The following is a 27,624-nucleotide window of genomic DNA, read 5'->3' as shown; positions in this document are numbered from 1 at the left end:
TTGTAGACTGCAGGTTTGTCACGGTGTCTCCAAAGCTTTTAAACAGATCCTCAAATTCTGCTGTAGGATTTAAATTCCAAAGTCTTGGTTGGTTATAGATGTGGGACATGTGAATGGATCCTAATCCTAATTATTAGTATATTTTATTAATTCTATTCTATTCTATTAATAGACTTATTAATAGACATTGTAGTTCTACTATTTCGTTTGTAATAGTGCTGTTTGTTTTCAATTTAAATACATTTTCTCCTGATTTTTGGAACGCGTCTTCCAAATATGGCATTTATTTTTTAAGTAAATTAAACGTATTTATTTTCTAGTTCTTAATCTCTCGATTTTCAGTAGATTCACTGATAGTTAAATGTTTTCTTTTTTTTTTTAGTAGAAAAACTAGATTTAAAATAAATGTTGACGTCTTGAACTCCTCCTCCAGCGGTGCGTTGCTGTCCGTGGTGCTGAAATCCACGGCCTTTTCCAAACCAAACGAAATTTCTTGCAATTAATCTGAAAAATCTGAAATCTGAATCTGGAAAAAAAAAAATGTCTAAAACATTAAAGAAAAAAAACTACTTCACGAATATAAAGGAAAATAAATGAGAATTGTATCGATTTCTCCAAAAGAAAACATGACAAAAGCAAAGTGGACTAATTGTTTTTTTTTTTTTTATCATCAACAATCATTTCAATGGTACACCTGGAAAACTATGTGCACATGTAGAAATATTTCCTTCTTAAATATAAGCATTCATTACCTACATATAAATAACTTTCAGATCCCGGACAAAACATGTTACATAATGCTCACAAAATGGGAGGGAAATCATTGTAAAATCAGACAAAGAGAGACGACATGCAAATTATATAGAAATAAATACAATGTTTGCATCCATTCCCCCTTTTTTCTTTTTTTTTCTTCTTACCCAAAATAAATTCTTCCGAGGGAATTTTGTAAAACATCAAAAAGACTTGTATGATCGATCTACGAGGGAGTATGGCCTATGGTTCAACTAGAGGAGACAATAATACGTATTAACACTATACAATTTGAGCCACAAAAACACTGCCGTAGAAAGACACACAAAACATACAGATTTCCTGTCAGAGATGAACATTGCAGTAGTTTGTGCCTTTTTTCTCTCGAGGAAATAATTGTGTTTATATCGATAATTTAAAGAAACTAAACTCTCAGCAGCCCTGGAAACGAAACAAAAAAAAAAAAAGGAAAAACGGTAAGAGGCCACTTCCACGCAGCAGGTTGTGTCTTAGAGAACGGGCAAGAAAACCAAAAAATTGCGTCGGCGTCTCGTTGGATATTCGTTGTTTGTGGGGGAGATCATCCTCAGCCGTGGACACATTTAACGTCTCTGTGCGCCAAAACAAAGCAGCTGTTTGAACTCTGACATTTAACGCGACTGAAACGAGGCTCCGCTGATGGCACCGCGCGTCTCCGGTGTGCGCCGACGTTCGCTCAGTATCTGGACAAGACAAAATAATCATCTCAACAAGTCACTCGATCCAGATTTCAGTCTTAAATGCGGGATGAGGTGTCCTGTTTCTAATCTGCGCAGCGTTAATCGTTATTTTGACCTTTGTTTGTACAGAAAACAGCTTCCCTTTTCTATGTTATTTCTTCAAGGTGTTCGGTCCTCAGACATGACCTGAAGCCAGTGGTAACATTTCACCCAGCGTACACTTGCTTAAAGAAAAGAAAGTCGTTGTTATTATAAGACAGTATGACTTGTCAAGATGGCTATTTTTACAGCAAAAACTGTCCACTGACCACAAGAAATGGCGCAAGGCGTAGAAATGAAATAACATTTTTTTTTTTCGTTTTTGTTTTTGTTTTTTTTTCTTTTTCTTGTAACTGCGTTTTATTGTCCTTAAGTCTGTCTCGAGCGATTGCTTTTCAGTCTCCGGAGAGGGAGGGTCTCTTTTTCCTCTGCTCTGTTTCTCTTCTCCTGCTGTGAAGCTTCATTAGAACATGCTGGTCTTTACTAATGTAGCTTTGGCTCCGTTCTGTCTTTGCAAAGACGACAGTACGCTGGCGAAGGGCCCGCCCAATGAGTCCGGGATGGAGGTGATGGCCCCCGGTGCGGTGGCCCAGCCTTGGCTGGGTGCTGTCACTCCCATGCCGGTGGACACGGAGGTCTTGACTTGGTCCACCTGTCCGTTCCCGGTGGTGTTGACCTGGCCTCCGGTGGGGCTCGGTCCGCCGCAGTTGGAGGTGGGCACCGGGTTCGGGCCCGGTCCTCCTGTGCTGTCGGGGTCGGTGGTTTTGGTCTCTTTGCTGTCTTCGTCTCTTGAGTCGGACTTCTTCCCGGAGCCAGACTTGGCAGCCGCTGCGGCCGCTGCAGCTGCTCGCTCCTGCTTGCGGAATTTGGCACGCCGGTTTTGGAACCACACCTGAACGGTCGAGAAAGTGTCAGAAGAAGCGTTAGTCCACTATGATAGAGGTTAATTTATGACAAATAAAATATTAATAAAATCACATCAGCATTCTCATTAGATTCTTAAACGACTGCCACATATAAGGGCGATTAAAAATTGAGATATCGTTTTCATTATGACATGCATGAGTGTCCCTGAAGACACAAACCGAATTCTTTATTTTGCGCATTAGTGCACAGCAGTGGATGTTCAGCGATTCATCTTGTGAAGGCAGCACAACTTTAACTTCGCTAAAATCTGCTGTAGTTTGTAAAATAAATGTGTAATTGGTCTCGGTGTGTTGAAATGTTTCTTGTTTTCATCCTAAATCCACCCGTGCGTAATTTGTGCGTAACCGTGCTTGGCGCCTGTGGGGTAGCCGGTGGTTGTGTACCTGCACTCTGGCTTCAGTCAGATCGATTTTAAGTGCCAGCTCCTCTCTGGTGTAGATGTCCGGGTAGTGTGTCTCAGCGAAGACCCGCTCCAGCTCCTTGAGCTGGGCGCTGGTGAAAGTGGTCCGGATGCGCCTCTGCTTCCTCTTCTCGTTCAGTCCGCCGTGGTCCGTGAAGAGTTTGTATGGAACTGTAAATCGGATGAAATGTCACCGTTAGATGTGCACAGGTCTTGTCTGTGCCGTGACGGGGAAGGTATGAGTGCGCATAGCTGCGGTGTTGTCAAAGGGAAGTAAATTCAAACTCGATATTTTGTATAAAATCCGGTTAAGGACGCTGGGCTAAAGCTTTCAATTGTATTATGCCTTTGATTACCTGTGGATTAGTTCAGAATTGATAACGCTGCTGACCTGTGATGCGGTTAATTGTAATGTTAAACTAATTGTTGCTCCGCAGATTGAAGCTCAAGTTTGAAAACTTGTCATAATGTTCCCATCCGCCCCGCTTGTTGCTACTGTAACTCCAATTCGGTGCCAATAATGAGCTTTAGTCTTTGGTTATCTAATTATTTTCGAAGCTTTATGTCTCATCGCAAAGTAAATAAATTATGCCTATCATTTTGGCAGCTTAAGATAATTCTGTTGGCGGTTTTGGGTGTGACTGGGATAGTATAACCCCGTAACCGAATTACCGCTTGCCTGCAATCGCTTCTAACGTGATAAATTCTTTCATTTGTGTAAGCAAATTTCGTTTGGTAAATACTAAACACATTTCCATTTTCAAATGCAATCAAGGCGTCCTATAATACACCGGGTTGAGGCTCCGGAGCCGCTGCTTACCTGCGGCGTACGGGCTGCTCTGGTGGTCCCGCAGGGTCCCCAGGCTGCAGGACCCCGGCGTGAGGGACGGACAGCCGGAGGTGGCCCCGAAAGTGGTCCTGATGGGATTGTACTGAAACCCACTGGCTTGACTGCACGAACTGAAGTCCGCATAGGCCGATGCCAAGCTCGACGTGTCCATCCCGGCCATACATGACTCGTAGGCAGAGGAATTTAGGTAAGAATACTCCATTTTATACATTTGAGAAGGCTCGGTAGAGTAAGAAAGCTGCACTTCCCTGCACAAAAAAAAACAAAAACAAAAAAAAACAAAAGCACCCAAAAAATGGGTTAGAAAGAAAAAAATAATAAAAAATAAAAATGAGGAGGACGCGCGGTCTGAGTTTGGGGGGAAAGATGACTTGTTTGGTTTGAACTGGTTGGAAGAAGGCTGGACGGTGGGTAGATGTTCACTGCTCAGCGCCTGCTCCAAAACTGGCCTCCTTTATAGGAACCTAGCCCTGTTTTATGAAAAGCCCCCTAAGAGCCGCCTAGCCCGAGGTCTCTAGAGCATATAGTCCTCATAATAAACTTGGCTCTTTCCGCTTGGACAATAGCAAAGCGTTTGGTCTTATTGCTAGCGCTTTTTTACATGACAATAACTCATCAGTCTATTGGGCTGGCACTGGGGGCCCGGGCTGTCCAACCTCCCTATCATTGATCCCCTGCATCTCTAATTAGAATTTAATACCACGCCATTACGCACCCCTCCACCACCGCCGCCGCCGCCCACCCCTCTACCCATCCACCCCACTCCTCTCCAACCACCATCTTGCCCTTTAATTCAATCACACCACTTGGAAATAATGAAAGTTGGGTGACGATTCTCCCTGATCCAATTTTCTCCAAGCTTTTAAGCCTTTTAAGCGACCGTATACCTTGGGCAGGATTTCACATAGTATTCCCCCTCTGCCTCTTCCTTCTGCCCGTCTGCTCCGACTATTCCTCCATGTTTTTTTTTTTTTTTTTTTTTTTTGGCTCCGATCTTCTGCACCGAAGCGCTAAAAGAAAGAAAAAATAAAAATCATAAAAGGATGTTTACCTGCTGTACCGACCTGCCTTTGTTTTGTTTGTTTTTTTCTCCTTGAGGTGAACGGATCTGTTTTTTAGTGCAGCGGTTTTTCTTAATAAAAACAACCATTTGTTTCAGTTTAGCGAGGAGGGGAAGTAAAGCAAATGTGCAGTGAGGTGAATAATTTCATGTTTCACCTTTTTTTTCCCCTCCTCCTGCTTCATTATTCCCACAGTGTGTGCGCAACAATCACACCTGCCCTTTTTTTTGTTTTTATTTAACATTAAACTGCACAAACGTCTCGTTTAACTGCTGTGTAATTAGTGCCATTAAGACTTTTAAATCATTTCTGCAGAGAAAAGAAGCAAATAAGTGAACGCTACAAACAAGAACTCCAATACAGTGCAATGTACGCGCAGCAATAAACGAGCTTTGCTTCATATTTCTGTCCTTGCTTTTATTTATTTATTTTTTCTTCCATATTTTCCTTCACCGCTGCAGTATCATCTCTGCTAAAACTTCCGGGTGTTTTTTTGTTGTTGTTGTTTTTTATGATTCAAATGAGTTTGTAATTGTCTTTATTACTTTCATTATTCCGTTTATTTGGCAAATAACATCTTTCTAATGAAAGTAACGAACTGGCGAGGCAGTCATCGGACCTCTTAGGCTCACAATATTGGCTGAGTGGTTAATTCGGTTTGTGTAATAAGGTGAACCGTTTTGTATGGCGATGTGTTTCTTTTTTCTTTTTTTTTTCTCCATTGGACCGAGTTCAAGTCCTCCGTTGAAGCTGCGTTTTTTTTTCATCACAGCAACAGAGATCATGAGGCATCAATTAAATTTACTATTAGCAGATGAGTGTTTGAATTTGTTCATCTGTGTTTGGGTGATTGATCTGTGTGGCATCTCTACACCGAAACATGTCTGCGCTGATACTGCAGGGATGGAGAAGATGGGGCTCAGTATTTATTTGTTTTTATGATTCGTGGCCGTGGTATCAGTTCGGACACTGGATGTTATAAAGTTTTGTTAATTTATTTTTTATTACAGGATTATTATAGATCCTTTCAGGAGCACCTCAGACTTATTTGATTTGAGTTTATCACGATATCGATCTTGTTTTTTTTTTTCATCATAATTAAAGAATCCCGGGGAAAAAAACAACGCTTTACAGTCTGATACTAAAGAAGTGTGAAGTTTGTTAAATGCAGGTTTAGATTTTAGATATTTTTTTTTAATATAAAAAATAAATAAATAAATTCTGGTGCAACTCGTTTTTAAATAACCAAAACTGCGCCTCATATGACGCAATATTAAGAAATAAAAACAAACATCTTCCTTTTGTTGAATTATTGGCTTATTTAAAATAGAATAAATGAGGTTTTCAGGTTGGATGTGGCACCAAGCGCGCTTATAAATCGGTGCAGCTCCTGGACTCGCTTGCATTCGCCATCAATTATTTTTCCTGCACAATTGTTGACGTGCTGCAGTGTGTTTCTCCCTTTTATTCCGTGTGTACATTGTCTTCTCTGAGCTTAACGTGAGCAAGAAAAAAAAAAAAAGTTAATTCTTTCTTGACACAACCCGGTGCCTATTATGTAAATGTTTTCTTTTTTTATTTTCTCTTTCCACACACGAGCTGGGACCCAAAGAAAAAAAAAAGAGGAGTTGTACCAAATGGTTAATTTGATTATTGAAACCAAAGAGCCAAATGGTTCACCGTCCTCCCTCCACGCGTCTGGCAGCGAGAAAAGAAACCATCTCTGGGAATTAATCTAATAACGCTCAAAGGAACGAGAAGTCTTTTCTGATATTTCGCCGAGGCAAATACAATTATAGCTTTTAGCCATCGGTTTCTTTCACTGAAGCCGCTCTTTATTCTGGTGCTCTATAGTCACCGCGCTATAGTCCACCAGCTATTGAGACGCCTCCTCCTTTATATTTTCAACATCTTTTAATTCTTTCATCTGGTTCTGGTGGTGACCAGAAGCCACAGATGTTGGATGTTTTTTTTTTTTTTTTTAATGTCAAATCCAAAAGATGGGACTGATTGTGAAATACATTTTTAAGGCAAGATTCAAACAGTGCGGACAGGGGCCTGCGGGGTTGAAGGTCGAAGCCCCCTTTCCCAAACTAAAATAGTGATTTACAGTAACATAATGGTCCTTTAATTCAAATAAAGCGGTGGTTAATTCGTAATTACGTGGCAAATAAAGGGCTTCAACCATATGCCTTCACTTAAATAAATCAGCAAAATGCGATGTGTGCAAGACCCTAAATCCCCCTGGCAAGTGCCGGACAATAGCCTGGATATGGGAGGAACTCCTCTCCATTTAGTGCGCACTATCGTTGCTCAGCAATATAGGAATGCGGGTCGACAGGAGGGACAAAAAGAGGAACAAAATGCCATTGTCTCTGGATGGATTGGATGGATCCACTCCCCAGAAAAGGCAAAGAGACGGAGGAGGATAAAGAGAGAGGGAGAGAGGGAGATGGGAGGGTCCCGCTGTCACATTTCACCTACAATGTCTCACTCCTCCGCCCGAGGAAATCCTACGCTTATCAAAACGGTTATTAATAAGGCCGCGTGTTGTAGGGGAGGGGCTCTGGAGCAGATAGAAAATTTATTTTTTAGGGGGGAGGGATGCTCTCATGACAGTTTAGTCTGATGTCTCAATTTGACGGGATGGATGAAGGCGAGCTTTCACCTGCACGAAATGAAAAAAAAAAGAATATCTGAAGTAAAAACCGTCAGATCCTAAAAAACGATCCATCCAAAGCGATTATTACATTCTGCATTGAACCAAATAAGTTATTTTTTGTCTTTTCTACGACTTTAAAGTCTAAAACAGCAGGTAACAAAATAATTTAACCAGAGAGATGGAGAGTGGAGTGGAGGGGGGGGGGCCTCAGACATCAGACTTTTAGGTGTTCCGGGCTGGTGCGTAAAAAAGCGCATCGCGTTTCCAAGTGCACAGATGGAAAGTGACATCTGGAGAAGAGGCGAAATTCAATTAGAAGCTGGTCTCTTCTCTCGATGTCTGCAGGAAGAGGGGGAAAAAATAGCGTGTAACACAAAAGATGTCAGGGATTCAGTCCTCTGCGTGCGGTCGAGTTGGTCCAAATGTTTTTTATCTGGTGACGGTGGACGCTAAACCACCTGACCTTGTTTTCCAAAGAGTTTATGAGGTTTTATAGATTATTATGAATGTTAATTTAACTGACTTCAGGTAATGTTTGGATGTCACAGGCTACAGCTCGTGTCGTGTGTAATATCTCTCTGTTATCTCACATTAACTGGTGCCGTTGTCTTCCAGATGCTGCAGAGAGCGACTCCTCTTTCCCTCCTGGCCTCTCCGGCCCCTCTGAGCCTTTATCTGCGCTTCCCAAGTGACCAAGAGACCAGCCAGCGGATTAACATAAAAATCTTATTCCGGGGGATAAGATTAGGAAACATATTACCCTCAAACGCGGCCTTGGCACGGGCGAGAGCCAGGCAAGGAATCAATTACTAAATTACTCCAACCTCTAAGTCGACATTAACGCAGAGAAATGCCATCGACCGGGCTCTGAAATAAGATTTCGCAAAGATGTGATCATTAAATCTCTTGCCAGTGTTCAAGAATTTGATTCATAAAATCGTCTGAAATGAGATGGAATTAAATTCTTATCGGGGCTCTTGTCATCGTTTCATCCCGCGCTGTTTAACGTTGGTCAATGGCCTTCATGAGATTTTCCCTGTAAATAAACTTAGTAATTGAATCGGCCTCTCCACGACACATTGTTTGGTTGTTATTAATTTATTTGGAGCCGTGCAGGCGGGCGGACGGATGAGGAGTGGGTGGGTGTGTGTGCGCGCAGGCCTGACTCGGGCCTGGATGTTGCTGCATCGCCTCTTAGATCGAACCAACATTGTGTTTTTTTTGTTTGTTTGTTTTTTAGTTAATCTGCGACGCGCTTTAAATGAGGAGGGGGGAGGAGGTTATCTGAAACATCATCTGTCATTTTTTTTTTTTTTTCTTTTTCAACCCCCTGCATTTCACCCCCAGTGGGGTCAAGGCATATTTTATTTGGCATAGTCTACCCCCCCTGCCCACCACCACATTAGCAATTGACAATTATTAGCCCCGGCCTCATAAATCAGCTGCGTGACCCGTTATTATTGTTGAATTGAATAGCTGTTGGGGAAGTGAGGGTCAGTGTCATTAACTCACCCCCCCTCCCTCTCCTCCTCCTCCTCCACACCCACCCGTCCGTCCTCTACCTCCCTGCACCACCACCACCACCACCACCACCCACCCCCGGGCCCCCTGAAGGCATTTGGCCCTCTATACAAGGACCTGCTGGCTAATAATGCCGTGTGGTCGGACCCTAAAAGCTTAATCACACATGCATTAAGCGGCAGACAGCGGCCCTTTGTGCGCACGTAGGTTTACTGGAATTAAGCGATTAATGGTCATCTGAGCGGCAGGCGACAAGGCGGCGCATCGAGAATGATGGAGCGGTTTTTAATGCCAAAAAAGGAGGGAAGAGGGAGTCGGAGCGGAGGCGTCGGGGTGAGAGGAAGGAAGATGGGAGGGAGGGACCGGGCAGCAATTACAGTAGGCCGTGTCTCCCAATCCATCATAAAACGTCAAGGTCATTGTGAATTATATTGATTATCATACCACTCTTTGTGATGTTTATTACCCTCCCTCCTGCTTAGACATTATAATATGCAAACAAAAAGAAAAAAAAAAACAAACGCCACGTGTAAACACCTGCTATCAATTTCTAAAGCTGCTAATTTGTCTCGCCTCCTGCCCCCTCCTCTTCTCAGTTTCATATTCTTTTCATGTGTTGTACATTAGACTCGTTGTTTTGCCCCCGCCAGACTCCATCTGCATAGAAAGCACCGGACAGCTCAGATGAGCTTTTATTTCCATATATTTAAAAGAGGTGCGACAATGGGACCAACATCCACGCAACAGGGCTGCGCAAACATATTGTTTTCTCCGCATCTGAGGTGTCAGACATGTTAATTTACTTGTCTGTAACGTGGTTAAACTGAGTGACTGCGTGAAATGATGGTATATAATTGGTATATAGGGTTCCATACGCACATCATCTGCCCTCAGAGGCGTTTAGAGGCACTTTAGTCCTTTACTCAGGCCTAGACTGCTTCACTTTCAAAAATAATTTCATTTTAATTTAAGACAGTGGCATAGAAGTACCCATACCAACACTGTCCGAGGTGTAGCTGCTGCAGTCCTCTGTACAGAATAAGGGAGTTAAGGGATGGATACACGCACCGATCAGCCTTAACATTATGACCACTGATGGGAGAAGTAAATAACATTGAGCGTCTTGTGACGATTCAGTGTTCTGATGGGAAACTTTTGCACCTGGCCTTGATTTGTGTGATTGTCACTTAGACATGTACCATCCACATAGACCAGACCAGGCAACCCCCCACCCCATAGCAACAGGAAACAGCTAAATAAAAAAACAGCACAAGGTGTTGACCTGGCCTCCAACTTCTCCAGATCCCAAATTGATCAAGTATCTGTGGGATTATCCATAGAGACCCCTCCCCTATAGGACACAAAGTACCCCCACTAACATTATTTTGTTACCAGACACCACAGGACAATCTGAGAAGGCCCATGTCCATTCTGTGATGACTGTTTTAGAGGCACAAGAGCGACCTACACAATATTAGGAAGGTGGTCATAATGTTGTGGTTGACCGATGTAATGTGCACAATTCATTCACAGATTTAAAAGGTAAGAAATATTGTGACCATCGTAGTATCAGGAAGCTTAAACCAGTGGTAGAGGACAATCCAAAAGTGCATCGATTTATCAGTCACACTGTCAAACATCATCATAGATTTATAAGTGAAATACTTCATGTTGTGTTTTGGGTAATTTTCACTGAACGAGAAACTTTTACAGTATATTTCAGGCTTGCTGTAACTTTGCTGTAATGTGCCAGGGTAATAAACAGGAGGAGGATTGCTGTAAAGGGTGAGATGTGACACCTGACATCACATCACAGATGAGCAACGGCACCTGATGTTACACTGTTTGGTGAGTTTGTTTTACTTTATGTTATTCGTTAAAGTTTTCATGCATAGTTTGTTTTAGTGAACATCCAGACTGCCAGCTAGTTAACCCACTGATGTCATAGCCAACCTTCAAAAAGAATAAATAAAAACACAGTGTTCAGTAACCAGAGTTCAGATTGTTGATGTATTTATTTTTTTGGGGAAAACTTGTGTTTATTCGAAACAAACTCCAAATATAAACTCATAATTAGTCTGTGTCTTTTCGCTTTTTGTGAGTCTGCACACAGTCAAACCTCCCGTTTCCTCTAACGTACCTGTTCTGTCAAATTCTAAACTTGGTGATTTAAAACACATTCCTGATGCCATTTAAGTGGTAACAAAGAATATGTGGGTTCCTTCATAATTTTACAAACTTTATGGGGCAGATAATCATTGAGGTGGGGGTCAACTCTTGTCCTCTTCACAGAGGATGCGATCCAGCATTAGGGATGGGCATCGATAAGATTTTATTGATATCGGTGCCATTATCGATTCTGCTTATCGATCTGACTCTTTATCAATTCCCTTATCAGCTCCTCCTTTTGGTTTAGAAAATGTAAACTAAAGAAATTTTATTGAGTTTCTAAACGAGAAATAAAAGCTTGTGTAAGTAAAAAATAACTTAGCGTTAGCTTCACTCATTGACCGGAGATTGTCGAACACATTTCACCCTCTGTAATTAATGCTGTTAATCGTTGACTATGTTTCATTGTGTTGGTGGTGTTGCTGTCCTTGCTTTAAATTATAAAGTTGCATGTTGCGCTGTTACAGTCCCTTCTGGAGAAGTGAAGCCACATGTTGAGTCGTTTCAGTTTCTCTGCCATCGTGTCGTCCTTGTTGGCAAATAACGTAAAGATTCGGCACGAAAAGAATCGATAAGAACGAAGGCTACTGATATCGATGAGTCGAACGAGTCCCATCTCTATTCAGCATATTAACTAAATGCTGAACTATCTCCTCTTTGTTGACTTGTAGCTACAGTGTTAGCATTGTTGCGGAAAATCTCTGATTCTTTAGTCGCAAACATCTGAGAAATGTCCGACCTGAGGAAATCTAACCCCAGTGGACAGCAACAAACCCAGCAGCATAAAGATATTTGACTCAACCTTCATTAATTTAAGGCCGGATTTAATGATTTGGGTCTTTTCTATGCGTCAAATTTGATCGTTTCGCATCTGAGAACAACTTATTTTATGGTAAAATCCTGTGCCACATACTGTAAGTATAAGTGATAAGACATCATCTTGATAGATAGATAGATAGATAGATAGATAGATAGATAGATAGATAGATAGATAGATAGATAGATTATCTTATCTTATCTTATCTTATCTTATCTTATCTTATCTTATCTTATCTTATCCATCTCTGAGCAGAGCCATATCATCTTATTTCATCATCTCTCTCGTCGCTAACAGAAGCCTCAAATTAGTAAACTGTGTATTGGACAAGAGGAAGTAAACCTCCTCGAGTTTCATCCCCACTTTGTCACCGTTGCTCTTCCTTGGAGAAGCCATCCGTATCGATGGCACGGGGGGTGATTTATATCGCCATGACTACCATCCAATGGCAGCGCTTGTTGATCAATCAAAGCTAATTTGATTGGATGGAACCCTTTAAGAACAGCCAGATGGGGGCCATCACAGTCGGCCTGTCCGCTGCAGACTCTGATTCACTTCCTGTTCCCAGAAGGCCGCTGTCTGGGCTCTGAAGGATGATGCCGCACCGCAGAGCTGGAAGGGGAAGATTCGCTTTTCTGGCTGGAATCAATAAATGTGGATGGTAAATCGGGCCGTAAACAAGAAGAGTGCTCTGATTTATAAGGTTTTTAAAGAGAGTCTTCATTGTTAGAACACATTTAGAAACTAGCAAGTTGTTTCTGTACCATGTTTTTCTTATTGTCAGCAAATCAAAAGACCAAAAAAACAAAAATGATTTGATGCTTGTATATTCCGTGCAGAGAAAGCTTCTCGTATCTTTGTTCTCCATTAAAGACACATCACTGAGTCGTGCTGTTGCTTCTTTAGGATGGACACACATGCTGGAAATACAGATAACGTATGTATTAATCTGAAAATAGTCCCTGCTAAATGCACTGTTTAATTTAATTTTTAGAAATAGTTCAGGCGTTTTCATTATTCTTGTGTTCCTGGATCCGACAGCCACATACAAAAGTGTTTATTTTGGAATTTGCGTGACTTTTTGCTTATAGAATAACTTATAAGGAGATCCAAACATGATTTATTATTCTCTCTCTCTTTTTAATGAAACGAAAATAACTGCAGCAACAATAATGATGCTATTTGCCCAAAAGAACAAAATAAGCTACAAAGACACTGCTAACTTGGAAACTGATTGGCCCAAAAAGGAGGACATGACCATCATCCATCAAAGGCTAACTTAAACCACTCATTCTTTTTGTCTTCAAAATGGAGGGTGGTCAAAGTTTAAACACTAAAACCATTAGCCAGTCACTTTTCACACAAAGCTAACTGGTTCCTGCTTGTAGTTTAGCCCCAGTTGTTAGCTTGATGGGCAAGATGGGTTCTTAAGTGATCTTGCAAAGGGATGATGTTTCTCAATCCAGTTAATCATCCTAGGAACAGTTCTGTCGGCACAGACCTCTGTGTGGAGTTAGAAGTTTATTGTCTCTGTAATCCAAGCTCTAAGCTAAATGCTAACTAAGCTAAAGCAAAGGCAACATGACTTGTTTGGACTCTAATGCAAATGGCTTCTGTTTCTCTAGTGTTGAGGACATTCACACACACTCAAACATTTATTGTTCTCTGTTTTACTTTGGTGTTGTTACAAGAATTTTTCCGTAAAGGTCGATTCATTGCAAAACCACATCTAGTCATAGAAAGGCTGTAGTACATATCCCAGGCCTATGCGTGGCGCTGTCTCTGCTACAGAGCCCTGGTGCCATGTACAGTCCATAATCCTTTTTAGCTCACCGTAGTGGCGAAGTAACAGTCTGTACTGCCCTAGCCACCTAATCATGTTTATATTACACACAAATGAAAAAAAGAAACCACACAGGCTCTGTATTTGTTCTTGTTTTTCACCCTGGAATCTGGTTTCAAAAAAGATGCGGTTCCAATCACCAAAATATCCGCATCCGTCATGACGGTCGACCTAAATGTGAAAGACTTATGCTGCTTCACCCAAATATCAGATTCGTGTAAACGTGGCCTTAAAAGAAGACGTCTTCTCAGACGAGATCATTAACATTAACAGCACTAACATTATTTAGCAGCAGGTTGTAAAAGAAAAATTCAGGAGTCAGATGAGAATGGTATTAGCTCTGCAGATATCTAATCATGAATACTGACGAATTTAAAATTTTACTTGATCGTGGTGTTTGTTGAAAAGTCAAATATTGAAAAGCATCATGACAGTGATGTTTGAAATGTACGGAATTTAATGTCGAACCCAAAACCACATTTACCAAATACATGTAAAGTGGAAATCCCGTGGATCGACGTTAGCGTGGCTAAATATTTGTGCCCACAGCCTTAGTTGTGTGACTTGCCGTAAGCTTCCTCTCTATCTGTATTACTTCTATGCAGTGCATCTGCCCTCCTCTGCCTCCCCTGTGGAAGCTTGACGTGACAAATAGCTGGATCTGCACTTTTCTGCAGCAAAACCATCGTGCCCCTCATCATCGCCGGGTGCAAATTTGATCAGAACACACCCAGAATCCCCATCGGCCGCCTGATGATGAATTGGTATATTAGGAGCGATGTTTATGCATCAGGCCGGCGCTCTTCTGCAAATGACAGTAAATTGCCTCTCAGACAAATCTCTGGTCTGGGATTCCACTGACTGGCGATGAATTGAACCTTCTTCCTGGATCCCATGGGTTCCAGGAAACCTTGTCAAAGAGAGCAGACGATGCCTTGTCCTTAATCGTTTGGGGTCTGCAAAAAGTTTACTGGAAAATTCGTCAATTGCAGCTCATTCTTGGCAAAACAAAAAGTGAGATAAAACAAAAACCAAACTGCACCGTGGCACTAGAATAAATAAAGGCAGAGCTGAAGCTACATTAAAAACCGCAAGCTTTTTACATAAACAGTATTATATTAATACAAAGAAGCACCAAAATGAGAACATCTATTTGCCGTTGCTCATTTGAGGGAATTGAGAAAAGTGACTTCATCAGTAAATTACTGCTGCTGTATATATTTACCTTTTAATATACTCTGTCAGATATAACGTCCCATTGATGCAGTGAGCTTGTGAAGTCAGGAGTTAAACTTGGCTGTTCATATAGCTTTTATATGAATTAACGTCAGTGTAAGCTGGTCGAGAGCTTGGCAGCCTGGTCCAGGTCCAGATTGAAGCCACAGAATGAAAACCAATAGCCCAGGGCTGATATAGAGTAGCAGTGAGAAGACGGAGAGGGAACCGTAAGAGGAGCAATAAAGCTAATGTGATCAAAGAAAATGGCTTTCTGAATGGAGGTGGGATGAAAGCCATACCCCTGAAATCTGGGGTTTGCAGGCCCTGGCCGAGGTGACAGCGTGATGAAGTTTCTATTGGATTTCCTGAGAGTAGAAGCAAAGTAGCCTTAAACCACTGCTACTCACGTGCTGGGTATGAAATTGATAGGCAATATGTGTTCATGGGGGTAAATTACATTGGTAGGCTTGCTTATAATGTACACTATATATACATCTCAGGCTCCGGAAAACGTCATACTGACATTATAGGGAACTAATGGTTCGAATTACAGGCAAATTAGCTGAGTTAGCAAGACTCATTCGTACATACTGCAATATATTTCTTTTTAGTACTGAATATAAGACAAAGGGAATGTCCAACAGATTTGGATGGCCTCCAAAATTCAACAAATAATCAGAATTATGACTTTTTATTGGTTGCTCAGGTTATTTTAGCAAAAAGTGTAAACTAAAACTCTGCTTGATGGTACTGATATTATATAAATATGTAATCAGACACTGAACTGGAAAACTTGAATTATTCTTACTTCATTGGGGTTTAACATGTTTATATGAAAAGTCCCCCCCCCCCCCGTGGTATCCACAACGTCATAACTGGGAATTTTCTTTAAGGTCTGAATTGATGAGTTGTGATGCATTTGCCAACAAGACGACAGAGGTAAGTAAGTAAGTCAATGGTTTATATTCCACAGGAGTTTGCTTTATAATTTTATGATGTGTCTGGAGAAAAAAAAATGTGGATAATCCCAGCCTTTCATTAAGTATTTGGAGGTACATCTAGCTAACAAGGTATAATACAGTGCATGTGCATACCAGACACATGCATGAAGTGTGACATGTGAAAGTTCAGCTAATTTGAGTTTTTTTATTTTCTTTACTAGTTAAATGCCTCCAATAAAGTCAACTAGCGCTTGAGAAGTGCTGCAACTGTACAGTAATTAACCTGGTTATACTGACTATGTTGTAGCTTTTCTTGCTAGTAGTCTAAATGCCAAACTTTCTGTGTATCCACATAAGCTTTTGATTTCCACTTGGAGGCACCATTAATTCTGTAACTGGTTTGTAAACAACCGGCCAGAGCTGCCCATTGCCAAGCTAAGCTAGCTGGTTTCTAGTTCTAGCTCTATACCTGAACTACTAGCAAGGGGACAATTGTTTCAGCTTTCTCGTTTAACCCTCACCAGAGAAGTGATGGCGCGTCCCAAAATACCTTTAAATGTCTCCATAAATAGTCACGGAGGTAGAAATCTGAACCTGTCGGTATCGCTACAATCTAATTTCCTTATGTCGGTTTTGATGAGAATTAATTCAAGTAACCAGGTGTGTGTTGTTATTTGGTTAGAGTAACTCGGCTAATCTCATATTTTGATTATGACAAACACAGTTCACGTGGTTGATTTATTAGTGCAGGTTAACTCTCAGTGCCAAACAAGACACAATGAGTTTAATCGAGTGATGTAAAGTGCACGTTAATCTGAATATCACTGAGTTATCGTCTGCATATCTCTAAATCAACACCTTTTTTTTTTGATGCTATCCAATCAATAATCATCTTTTATCATCTATCGTGTATCCGTCAGCCGACACGTGTCGCTACCTCGTTTAGTTTCTGTTCGGAAGCAAAAATCACAAAATTGCCCACGAGCTTGCAACAAGCGTTTGTTCGTCCGCCCTCTCCTTCCCCTGCCAGTGTTTGCAGGTTTGCATCTGAATCAGGGTGCTGGTGGGGGCCCTGAGCGCTCGGCCACGTGGACCAGATTGATGTCATTGTCTCGGCACACTGACCTTTGCTGTAATACCCACGGCAGACATCACAAACTCTCACATCAATTTAGTCCAATTGGATGTGGCATGTCTTGGCTAACTCAATTTGTGGAGAAATGCACCTGTCTCTGCCTTCCCTCCCTATAGATTTACTCAAGGGGAGGGGAGGGAGGGAGGAGGAGGAGGTATTGCAGGGAAAGAAAAAAAAAAAAGGGAGAGTGAGGGGAGGGAGTTGACTGCTGATCCACTACCCTCCCCCCTTTCTCCTCACCCCTCAAAAAACCCACATGCATATAAACTCCACACACCAACTTCTTCCTCCTTCTCTTTCCCCCTGCTCCTCTCCCTTGGCCATACTTTGCAGATGTAGCGCCTCTGCAGCAGCACACACCCTCGATGCTCCCTGTCTGTGTGTGTGTGTGTGTGTGTGTGTGTGTGTGTGTGTGTGTGTGTGTGTGTGTGTGTGTGTGTTTGTGTGTATGCGGTGTGTGTTTTCCAAGGTCTGGGCAGAGCGTCTGGGAGGAGCAGAAGGAGAGCCATTAGCCCAGCGGTAATCAGATTAGAGCGACGTTAAAGGGGGATGTGAATTTAAACAGCCAGCAGAGAGGAGAAGAGGAAAAGTTGGAGGTGTTATTAAGGTTGTTCATTACTCATATGCTCTCAGTGTGTAAAAGTGTGTGTGAAGCACATGCCGAAGTATGATCTGCAAGGTCACTTCTGCATATGTGCATTCGAACAGTTGCACAGCTGCTTGTTGGTTCAGGTTTTCTTTTGATTGTCGAGGCTTAACACACCTTTTAAAGGTTTGTTTGAAGGACAAAGCTTCGAAAAGCTTCAGGTTTTGGTTAAGGTTACGAGTTTAGACGTGAAGGGTCCGGTTTAAGGTGAGGGGCCTGGGAATGCTTTATATCAACAAGGGTCCTCAGAAAGATAGAGGTACAAACATGTGTGTTTATGAGTGTGTGTTTGTTTTATGCAAAGCAGGCAAGCTGTCAGAGATGACTAATATGTGCAGGGATCTGAGCATTAGGTAATGAGCAGCATGCTGTGAGGTGAGGCACGAGTCCTCCATCTGCACTCGTACTGCTTACTAGTGAACACAACACACACACACACACACACGCCTTTTCTGCTATCCTTATGAGGTCCCGTGTTTATTCGCTCACCACTAATCCAGAGTCTGAAGTGAACTTTCCACGGAAACAGGACGATGTGTATTACAGGTTCCGTTTGATGTGATGAAAAACGACAAAGATTAGTCAAACTCTGCAGCTCCTCTGAGTTTTTAAGCCTCTTTTAGCCTCTTTCTTTTGGTTTTTATGGCACAACCTGTTTGCAGCAGCAGCAGCAGCAGCAGGTGTTGGTTTTCTGCATAATAAAGCCCAGATAAACCTCCTAAATGTCGCCTTCCCACCGATAAACAACTCAAAGACAGAGTTGGCAACTAGCAAGTAAAGAAAGGGAAACAGCTGAAACTAGTTAGCCATGTTTTTCTTCTTGTGGTATTTCATTTGCCTGGCAATTGTTTCTTTAAAAAAAATATTTCAACTTGAATTTTTATCCAAAATCTCCTCCTTTTATTCTGTCCTTGCATTACAACATTTTTAACCCTTGTGTGTGTATATATATATATATATATATATCCACCTCATATTGTGCTAAAATGTTCCGTGAGACCTTTAAACCTTGTCACGCACGAGCGAACACACCCACCCACAAACGAGCGGATGTTAGGATAACATTCACAGGCCTTATAGATTTGCCTGCAATGGTATTGACAGCCGAGTCAATAAGCCAGCAGGGTAAAGACGAACCTAACCTTACTATTCACTTAACATTGACTTGAGTGGAATCTCCTGGACAACACCAGTGAAAAGAGCAGCGCATGTCAAAATAGCAAAAAGCTTTGCGTGTCACAATGGAAGTGCTCTTTGTGGGATGAGTGTTGAAGCTTTTTCCATTTCAACGTGCCTAATAAACCTTTATATACTGTATATATATAGTACATTCATGCATGTGTTACAGGAGAAAGTGTCGAGTGAAATCTGGCCACTAAGCAGTTTAGTTTGTAATAATTTTATTGATGATGATGACTAAATGATAATTGATGAGGGCCTGGATGAAATGCCCTTCTACCAGTTTCTGCATCCAGATGTTGAATTAAACCATAGACTGTATATAAATATGGACACGTGTCTCCACTTCCTTGCACTGACGCTGTTTTCCTGGGGACACGGGTGGCATTATTATTTTTCACATTTTACTTTACAATTCTCAAGGTCCCATGGTACTGCTTTACGGTGCGGTTGGCATGGCAACTGGCGGTCGCCATTATGTCACATCTTGTTTCTATAGTTTTGGCACGAAAAAATGCAGCAAGACGATATTTTCATGGTTGAAAGTGACAGTTTTCGCCTCAAGCTTCCCTCTGTTTTTCCCTCCAGCTAACGTTGCAACGTGACAACGACGTCGGCCATGAAGGGGAAAATACTGCAGCCAGACAACAGGGGGAGCTCTACTTGCTTCGTTTTCACTTTAGAGGAGCAGTTCCCGCCACCAGTCTATGGTTTAAACAGGTCAGTATTATTCAGTCGATGTACTTGTTTAATTATTCCGACGCTGTCCTCACCTTTTAGAGACCCTGTTGACACTGTATAAAGCTTTAGTTAATACTAATATTCCACTAATAATCAAAGAAATTCAAACGAGTGGTGTAAAATTTTGATAATCTGTTCAATAGGAAAATATTAGCTCCTAATTATTGTGTAATGAATTATTTCTGCACATGTAAACACCACATGGGGTCAGTTGATGTGACAAGTTTCCAAAAACATCTTCTCATGTGATATTATCAGCAGGTTTGATGATCTAAACTGAGTCTCTTTGTGAGAAACCTTATGTTCTGATTTATGTTTTAGGGCTTATAAACTCATGTATCTGATCAGATCATTTTATTTAGCGTCCACGTAAAGAGTTCAGTCCCTAATCAGAACAATGCCACTCGGGCTGAAGACATATTGTCCAGGTCGCCAGGTCTCAGTTCTGTGAGCTCAATATGTTCTTTGATTTCTAGTAATTAGCCCAGTATTTGGTTTTACATTAATCTCCTTGATTAAGACTCTTGGTTTGTAACGATTCTTTGGCCAAATGTCGTCAGTCATCTGCAATTATGAAGCCAAATAAATCAGAAATAAATCCACAATTGATCAAGTGATTACTTGGAGGGAATGAGGACAAACAAACAAGGATTTCAAGCTAGTGGAGGATTTTACACAATGATTTGATTCATTTAATCTTGATCGTATAAAAACCTTCATAATTTATGTCTTACCTCAAACAGTTATAGGTTATTAGCGTATGAAACCTCATTTTACTTCTCACTAGAAAGTAAAATAATGTGCATGGGGGAAGAAATAGAGCAGGTTGCTTCAACGTTTTTTAGGCCAAGGACCCTCAAACCGATTAGAGAGATTAAGTAGGGACCCCCATCCTACTGTATGTGTTCTATATTAAACTCGGCCTAGTGCTATTTATAAATATGCAATATTATCATTTTGTATTCACTATTAAGCTGTTTAAATAATACAAAGGTGCAGATATTAATTTTTTATTTAAATTTTATTTATTTTTTAAATATATATACGTATAAAAAATGTCTAATCAACTAAATATTTTGCGACCCTCCTGCAGTATCTCTGTGGACCCCATAGGGGTCACGGACCCCCTGTTGAAGACCTATTAAAAAAGAGAATAACTTAACGAGGAGGAGGTTTTATTTGCAGCATTTGCCTGAAGCAGGAGTGCTGCCTGTTGCTACGGTTACCTGGAGTTTAATACACCTGTAGCTTTTTTTTGTAATTAGAGCCGGCTGAATCAGATATGTTTGAGTTCCCCACATCACTCTTTATATCGTTTCAGGGTGACAGAGGCATTCTGGGAAATGTAGGAAGTCACTGGTGCGGAATTAGAAGAAGCAGGTTGAGGGTAAATTAGTTAAATCTTCTGAAGGTGTCAGATTTATAATTTCTCTTGCAGTTTCGCTACGAAGCAGCTGCAGAGGAGACGTGTTTTTCACTCTTTATATCACTTCGGGGTGACAAAGGCATTCTGGGAAATGTAGGAAGTCACTGGTGCGGAATTAGAAGAAGCAGGTTAAGGGTAAATTAGTTAAATCTTCTGAACGGGTCAGATTTATAATTTCTCTTGCAGTTTCGCTACGAAGCAGCTGCAGAGGCGACGTGTTTTTTTCCCCTCCTGCTTCCAGCCAAAGGTCCGGTCACCAGTGACCTATTACAGCCAGGCTGCTCACAGTGACCCCCTCTGCCCTCCTCACAACACCACCACCGCCGCCGCGACCGACCCGTCCCGTCCCTTTGGCCCCCCGCTCCCCACCCCGAATGCTGAGGCATCACTGCTCTTGAGCACACAGTCCTGTAGCACCCCCTGACCCCGCGCTGTCCCCCATTATAGAGCAGTCAGAAAGCTTTTAGGGGCTCCGGTAACGCTGAAAGATTGATGGCGTAAAATGGGGTGGAGGAGGGGGTAAGAGCAGGTGGTTAAGAAGAGAATGTCCTGCTTAATGGGTTGCCAGGAATGTAATTCAATAATTATGAAAAGTGACTCAGGAGAGCTGGCTGGATGGATGGATGGCGGGATGGCCACTGAGGGAACCAGGGAGGCTGCCCGGCCCTCTGCACATGCCGGAGCATCCTCAGCCTCCTGGTGCAAGACAGAAAAAAAAACAAAAAGAAAAAACAGGTGAGCAGATTTCCCAAACATTCAAATTCAATCAGTGGTGCGACATCATCTCTGGTTGAATTATCAGGTTGTAAAATGATCAGCTGCATTAATATGTACCTGGTTGCTTCATAAAACACAAATACAAGGCAACATTTAATTCATCCATTCAAGGTTTGCCTGCATAGAAGTAGATTAAAATATATTTTAAGTGCCAAAATTAAAAAGTGCTCATTCTATATTTATTTGCATTTTGCCTCATGGTTTAATAACCTCACTTTACCTGGAATAATTCACCATATTTCTGTCTGTGTTCTTCCAGTTAATCTGAAGATTATCACAGCATAAAAAAACACTAGTATATGTCATGAAGTACTTTTCTAGATTTCAGTACTAGATCAAATTAATTTTCTATGTTAGAAGAGAAAATGCATTTGGGATGAGCACGTGTTTTTAACGGTTTAACGCTCGGTTTATTTGGAGGTGAAACTACCTTCAGTCTCGTATGTAGCTAACTTGGAAGCACGACTTCTGCTACGTCCCCTCCTACAATTGTTTTTGTGCCATAGGTCCGATGGGAAACTGGGATTATTCCCCAGCAAAGACCTGCAGATGAGTAACAACGTGGTACAACGTGGTACAACGTCTACGTCATCTACGAATTTATTTACAATAAAACGGCTGCCGTTGGAGAAGCTAGCTGCTTTGAGTCCACTATCTCATTTCTTGTGTTAAAAAAAAAATAAAGAAAAAAATTGACAACGTAGCGCGAACTAACTTTAAAATATTAACACTTAACGATTAAATCGCTTAACACCACGCACTTTATTGCTCCGGTTGGTTGTTGGACTCTCCTAAGAGGTATTTTATTGCCCTGTTTTGTTTGAAACGCGCCTCATAATGAAATCTAAAAGCCACGTAACCAGACTGATATTCTGTTAACAGTCGAGGCCACACCGGGCCAGGATGGAGGCGCTAACTGAACCAAAGCCTTTTATCACTTCAGTCCTTTTAAAACACTTAGTAATTCTCAATTTTTAAGTGCGGTAGATATTTATTATTTTAAAATAAACCATTAAGCCAATTGTGCTAATCATTGGCTGCGATAGAGCGCTACAACTCTTTTTAATGTTATTTTCTCCTTGAAGTCTGAGGGGGTTACAATAACTTTAGATTTACGCTTTGTGGAATATTCTCGTATCATGTGCAATATTACAATGTCACTCTTAATTTAATCCATGCTTCACATTATTTATTGCTGTACTGAATCTGCTATTTTACTTTTATTTCATATTTACTACTATTAACCTCAACTCTTTATAGATACTTCTGCCTTTTTACCTCCACAGTAACAACTCATACTGTTACTGGCAGCAGACCTGACGTTGCACACAATATGCTGCTTTTGCACCTTTGTGTATTTCTTGTGCCACTCTTTTCCCTCCTAATTGCCCCTCGGGATAAATAAAGTTTTTTATTTGTGATTCTGGAGTATCACTGTCCTATAATATAATAATACAGCCACATGCACATGGCTTCAACTCAGGTCACTTTAGTTGCATCGTGGGTTTGTAGGTATCGGTTTGTTTGTTTTTCCTGCTGTTGAGAGTAAAGTTAGTCTAAGAATTTAATACGTATACACTGTTTATAATGTCTTTTTTTCTTTTGTTTTTTTGTGGGTTTGTTTGAAGGTTTTCACCTGCTTCATGATCAAGGCTGCCAAACCACTGAAACTGAAAATAAATGGATGATAGAAAGAAGAAACTGTTTGGTCCTTTGAATCCAGCTTAACTCTGCATAGACTGACAGTATCTGTCCCTTTTCGAGTGGGAAAACTGCTCAGAACAAGGCAAAACTGATACAGTGGCACCAAAAATAATCCCTGGTGCTGCACTTTTTAGTCTCATTTACAGAATGAAAAAAAAAAAACATAAAAGTGTTCAGATCTAAAGCTTTGTTATAGTATCAGTAGTGTATGTGGTTGATACTAGAGTGAAAAAGTAGCTGCAGCGAAAGTTAACTTCTTTAACTTGAAGACGAGTACAGTATGTGTTCCTATGTTTTTATTTTTTTTTTAAACCCCAAAAAATGATATAGTTTTTGATTTGCTTTTAAATCTCTGCTGTGGGGAAATACATTTTTTTATTCCTTATCTATTGTACTCCGCTTCCTCCACATTTCAATACACATCCGTTTACTTACTGGATTTAACAGACGCAGAATAAAGTAGCTTCTTCCCTGCAGGAGCAGTATTTTGCAGTTTTGATGTGATTTGCAAACTGCAGCGTATACATCTGACCCCCAGTATGTCAATAAATCCCGCTTCCAGTTGGTGAAAGTCCTCCCATCAACTCTTCCTCATCTTTCATCCACTGCATCCTCCTTCTCCCTCTACCCAGGGTCTACTTTTGCTCCGCGTCGTCTTACTTTTTTCGTCTCCCCAAGATGTATTGATAATTTCCAGCAAAAATACGATTTCAGTTTATTCTACAGAGCAAAAAATCTAATAGCTGACTCCTCAATTCGATTGTGTTTTACCGGAGTGAAGAACAATAAACAGGGAGGAGGGCTCCTTTTTTCCAGACGTTCACCAAGAGATTATTGTTCAAAAGAGATCTGATACGATTACAGGAAGCAATAGATGATAATTACATCAGAACATGACTTTTCCTCTGCGAACACTTATATTCATCTGGGTTATGCATCGGCCCAAAACCGAAATGTGGCAACGCATGAGATAGCATGGCCCGCTAGTCTCTGGGAGAGAGGAGGGGGTGTTTGCAGTCATGGAAGGGTCATTTGTGATGTTTGAGGGGGGACATTTTGGCCCCACAGTGTATATTTTACCAAATAAACTCACCACCCTGACGCAATTTTCATTTAACATTACATATTTTTTCGTCCCCCTTTTTCTCCTTCTCGATTTCCAACTAGCGGCCACGTATTATATGTCTAATTTGCTCTTGGTCCGTGGAGATTCCCCTGCACGCTGTTCGGTATACAACGAATAAATCTTTCAAAAACTGAAGTAATGCATCCAGGAAAAACATAATTCAAGTTGTTAAAGGGCCAGACTCCACATTTTTAGCTCAGATGTGGCAGATAATACTTGGGAGTCTGTTTCTTCTTACTTTTATTGGATTGTTATGAGTTTTTTGAGCTCTTCATCACGAAGTAAAAAAAGTCCTGACGTGAAACCCTGCAGAAGCTGCAGCCTTAGAGCGTTAGCTCTCCGGTTAGCTTTGGCTAATGTTTAAAGTGCATCGGTTTAGCTGGTTAAGATCGCGATGATTAGCTGAGTTTGGTTTTATTTATTATTTTTGCATCACATATTCTATTTGATGTTTGATGAGTTTCCTCATTAATTGTACTTAAAGCAATAATATGCAATACTTATAGTGAATGGACTCTTGAAAGGTAGATATGTTAATTAAAAGTCTATTAAAGTCGTAGCTGATGGCGCTCTTATCAACGACCTCTACGCGCAGAAGTCTGAATAATTGTTCTATGAGCAAAAGTGTCCGTATCAGGTGATAAAAATGTTAATTACAACGTCCAAAGCAGCTCATTTAAGTGTCAGCGTGTCCAGAGAGGCTGCGACATGCATCAGAGAGGAAACAGAAAATGTTATTAGCATCTACTGTTTCCACCGCAGTGCAGCAGACAGATGTAAACATGTAATAAAGTTCTATAATGCAGTATGCAGCCTGCGAGGGGCTGTCTGTTGGCAGCAGCTGGGTCTCTGTTCGTGGAGTTTCTGTCCTCGACAGCCGCCCCGAACAAAAACCTGTGAAGAAACAGCAAAACAAACAGAAAAACTAACTTGGAGTAATGACACTGAGCGTTTGCCAGACTCGGCTGTTTGGTAAAGAGCGGAGCGGAGCGGTGGTGAGGGCCAGGCGGTGAAAGATGGCCACTTTTACAAGGCAAGACAATGCAAAAGAAAAATAACAAAACTGGCCAACTTTGATGGCCCCTGAATATATTGGGCACTCTGCCTCGGCTGTGTGTGTTGTGTGTGTGTGTGTGTGTGTGTGTGTGTGTGCCTGCCTGCCTGCCTGCCTGCAGCAGCGGGTGGGGGGCAGAAGGGTTAAGTAGGATAGAAGGCACCCATACTTCAGATTGGCAGCAAGCTGCCGCAAGGATAATCTAATCAGGGGATGCAATTCAATTAGCCAAGGGTCTCTGGGGCCACTGAGCCAGGCAGCCGGTGGCAGCGCTGCAACCGAGGGGGCTGCTGCCTCCACACCCGACACCCCGACGCTAGCCTCCGCCGGGGCCCTGGCCGCTCCGCATGAATGCAGATGAAATTTGAAATATGAAAATCTCCAATAATTTATGGAAGTTGTCAGGAACACAGAGCCAAGCTGCCGCTGGCCGAGGGGAGGGAGGGGAGGGAGGGAAGGGGAAGGGGGAGAGGGAGAGGAGTGGGAGAGGGGTGTTATTTTTCTATGAGGTAAAATTGTCTCACAGCAGCTGCTTTTGCTGTTGCTGCTGCTGCTGGTACCACAGTGTGTGAATACTGATGTTGTAACACATATTACAGAGCAGTGAGCCAGGAACCTCCATTATATTGTCAGTCCGAGTTTTATTTTGGGTTGGTTATGTTTTGTTCTACTTCTCCGAGATTCGTTTGAAGTAAGTGCGCATGCAATTTCCATGAAATGGAATAATCTTTTTGAGAAAGACATCTTTTAGAAGCTTGTTTGCATGAAGGCCGATGCCGATTAAGATGACGCCTAAAACAAAGGAAACTGGACTTGGTTCCTCGAAGACGTTTCATCCGAGTGGTTTCTTCAGTTTTAGAGGATTAATGGAGAGTTTACAGTTCAACTTAATACACAGCTGCAATTCTGGTTCAATAATGGCCCAAACGTTCTTGTTAGGTCCAGGCTCAGGGGGCTGCAGCATAACCTGGAGCCAGACGCAGTTTTAAAAGTTTATTTCCATAAATTACTTAAACAACAACAACAACCGTTGAGTTGTGGTGTCTTTTTCTCCAGGCCTATCTGCAGCCAAGCCGTAATATCCACACCTCTTATCAGGTGTGGATATTAAGGCAATTAAGGCCGTGCCAAAGACGCCTGCACCGCCGCTGCCGGGCCGCTAGGGGCGCAGAGAGACACGACACCGTGTTGAAAGTGGCTGATAAGTGATGCCTCAGTGTCCCCCCTCCCCTCTTCCAGTTTTACATGGACGGCTCTCTACACCCCTATTTCAAATACAGCTGTCATCTGTTGGCTGGTGTTGTCCTCAAAAGGAGACAACTATAGCATGTCTCATTAAATAAGGTGCATATTTAATCTGCACCAACAACAACAACAACAACAACAAAAAAAGAAGCATGAAAGGACGAGCTGTAGTTTTTGATTAATGTGGTTCCTGTGAATGCATTTTTTTATATATATAATATGCTACACAAGTTGGTTTTAGTACATGTTGTTACATATATATGAATAATTTAGATTTTGGACAGTGGTTATCACTAATGTCTCACAGCCAAAGGGTTCTGGGTTCAAATCCATCAACCGACTGGTTTGCATGTTCTCTCTGTGTCTGCGTGGGTTCTCTCCAGTTTCCTCCCACTGTCCAACGACATGCTCGTTAGGTTAACTGTTGATTCTTAATTGGCCGTAGGTGTGAGTGTGAATGGTTGTCTGTCTCCCTGTGTTGGTCCTGAGTCGGACTGGAGACATGTCCAGGTTGGACGCCGCCGCCTTTCAGCCCAATGACAGCTGGGACAGACTCCAGCCGGACTCTTGCAATATGTTTTTGTTTTGTTGTTGTTGTTCAACTTGTCTGTGGTTACTGATGCTTTAACCCTTTCACTGGCATTGTAACCGCACAGTTGATCTTTTTTTTG

The 27,624-nt window shown here is 41.7% G+C and overlaps 1 protein-coding gene across 1 annotated transcript; it reads right to left on the bottom strand.

Annotated features, from left to right (window-relative positions):
• Positions 1-916: 916 nt before the first annotated feature.
• phox2bb (paired like homeobox 2Bb) lies at positions 917-4,481 on the bottom strand. The gene is made up of 3 exons (XM_047585281.1): positions 3,659-4,481; positions 2,822-3,009; positions 917-2,403 (listed from the first exon to the last, which is right to left on the bottom strand). Exons 1-3 carry the CDS (start codon positions 3,897-3,899, stop codon positions 1,975-1,977), a joined length of 858 nt encoding a protein of 285 aa, XP_047441237.1. The 5' UTR covers positions 3,900-4,481; the 3' UTR covers positions 917-1,974.
• Between the last annotated feature and the right edge of the window lie 23,143 nt (positions 4,482-27,624).

Source organism: Mugil cephalus, chromosome 5, assembly GCF_022458985.1.
Source record: "Mugil cephalus isolate CIBA_MC_2020 chromosome 5, CIBA_Mcephalus_1.1, whole genome shotgun sequence".
Taxonomy (NCBI): domain Eukaryota; kingdom Metazoa; phylum Chordata; class Actinopteri; order Mugiliformes; family Mugilidae; genus Mugil; species Mugil cephalus.
This window is presented reverse-complemented; position numbering and strand designations above follow the sequence as displayed.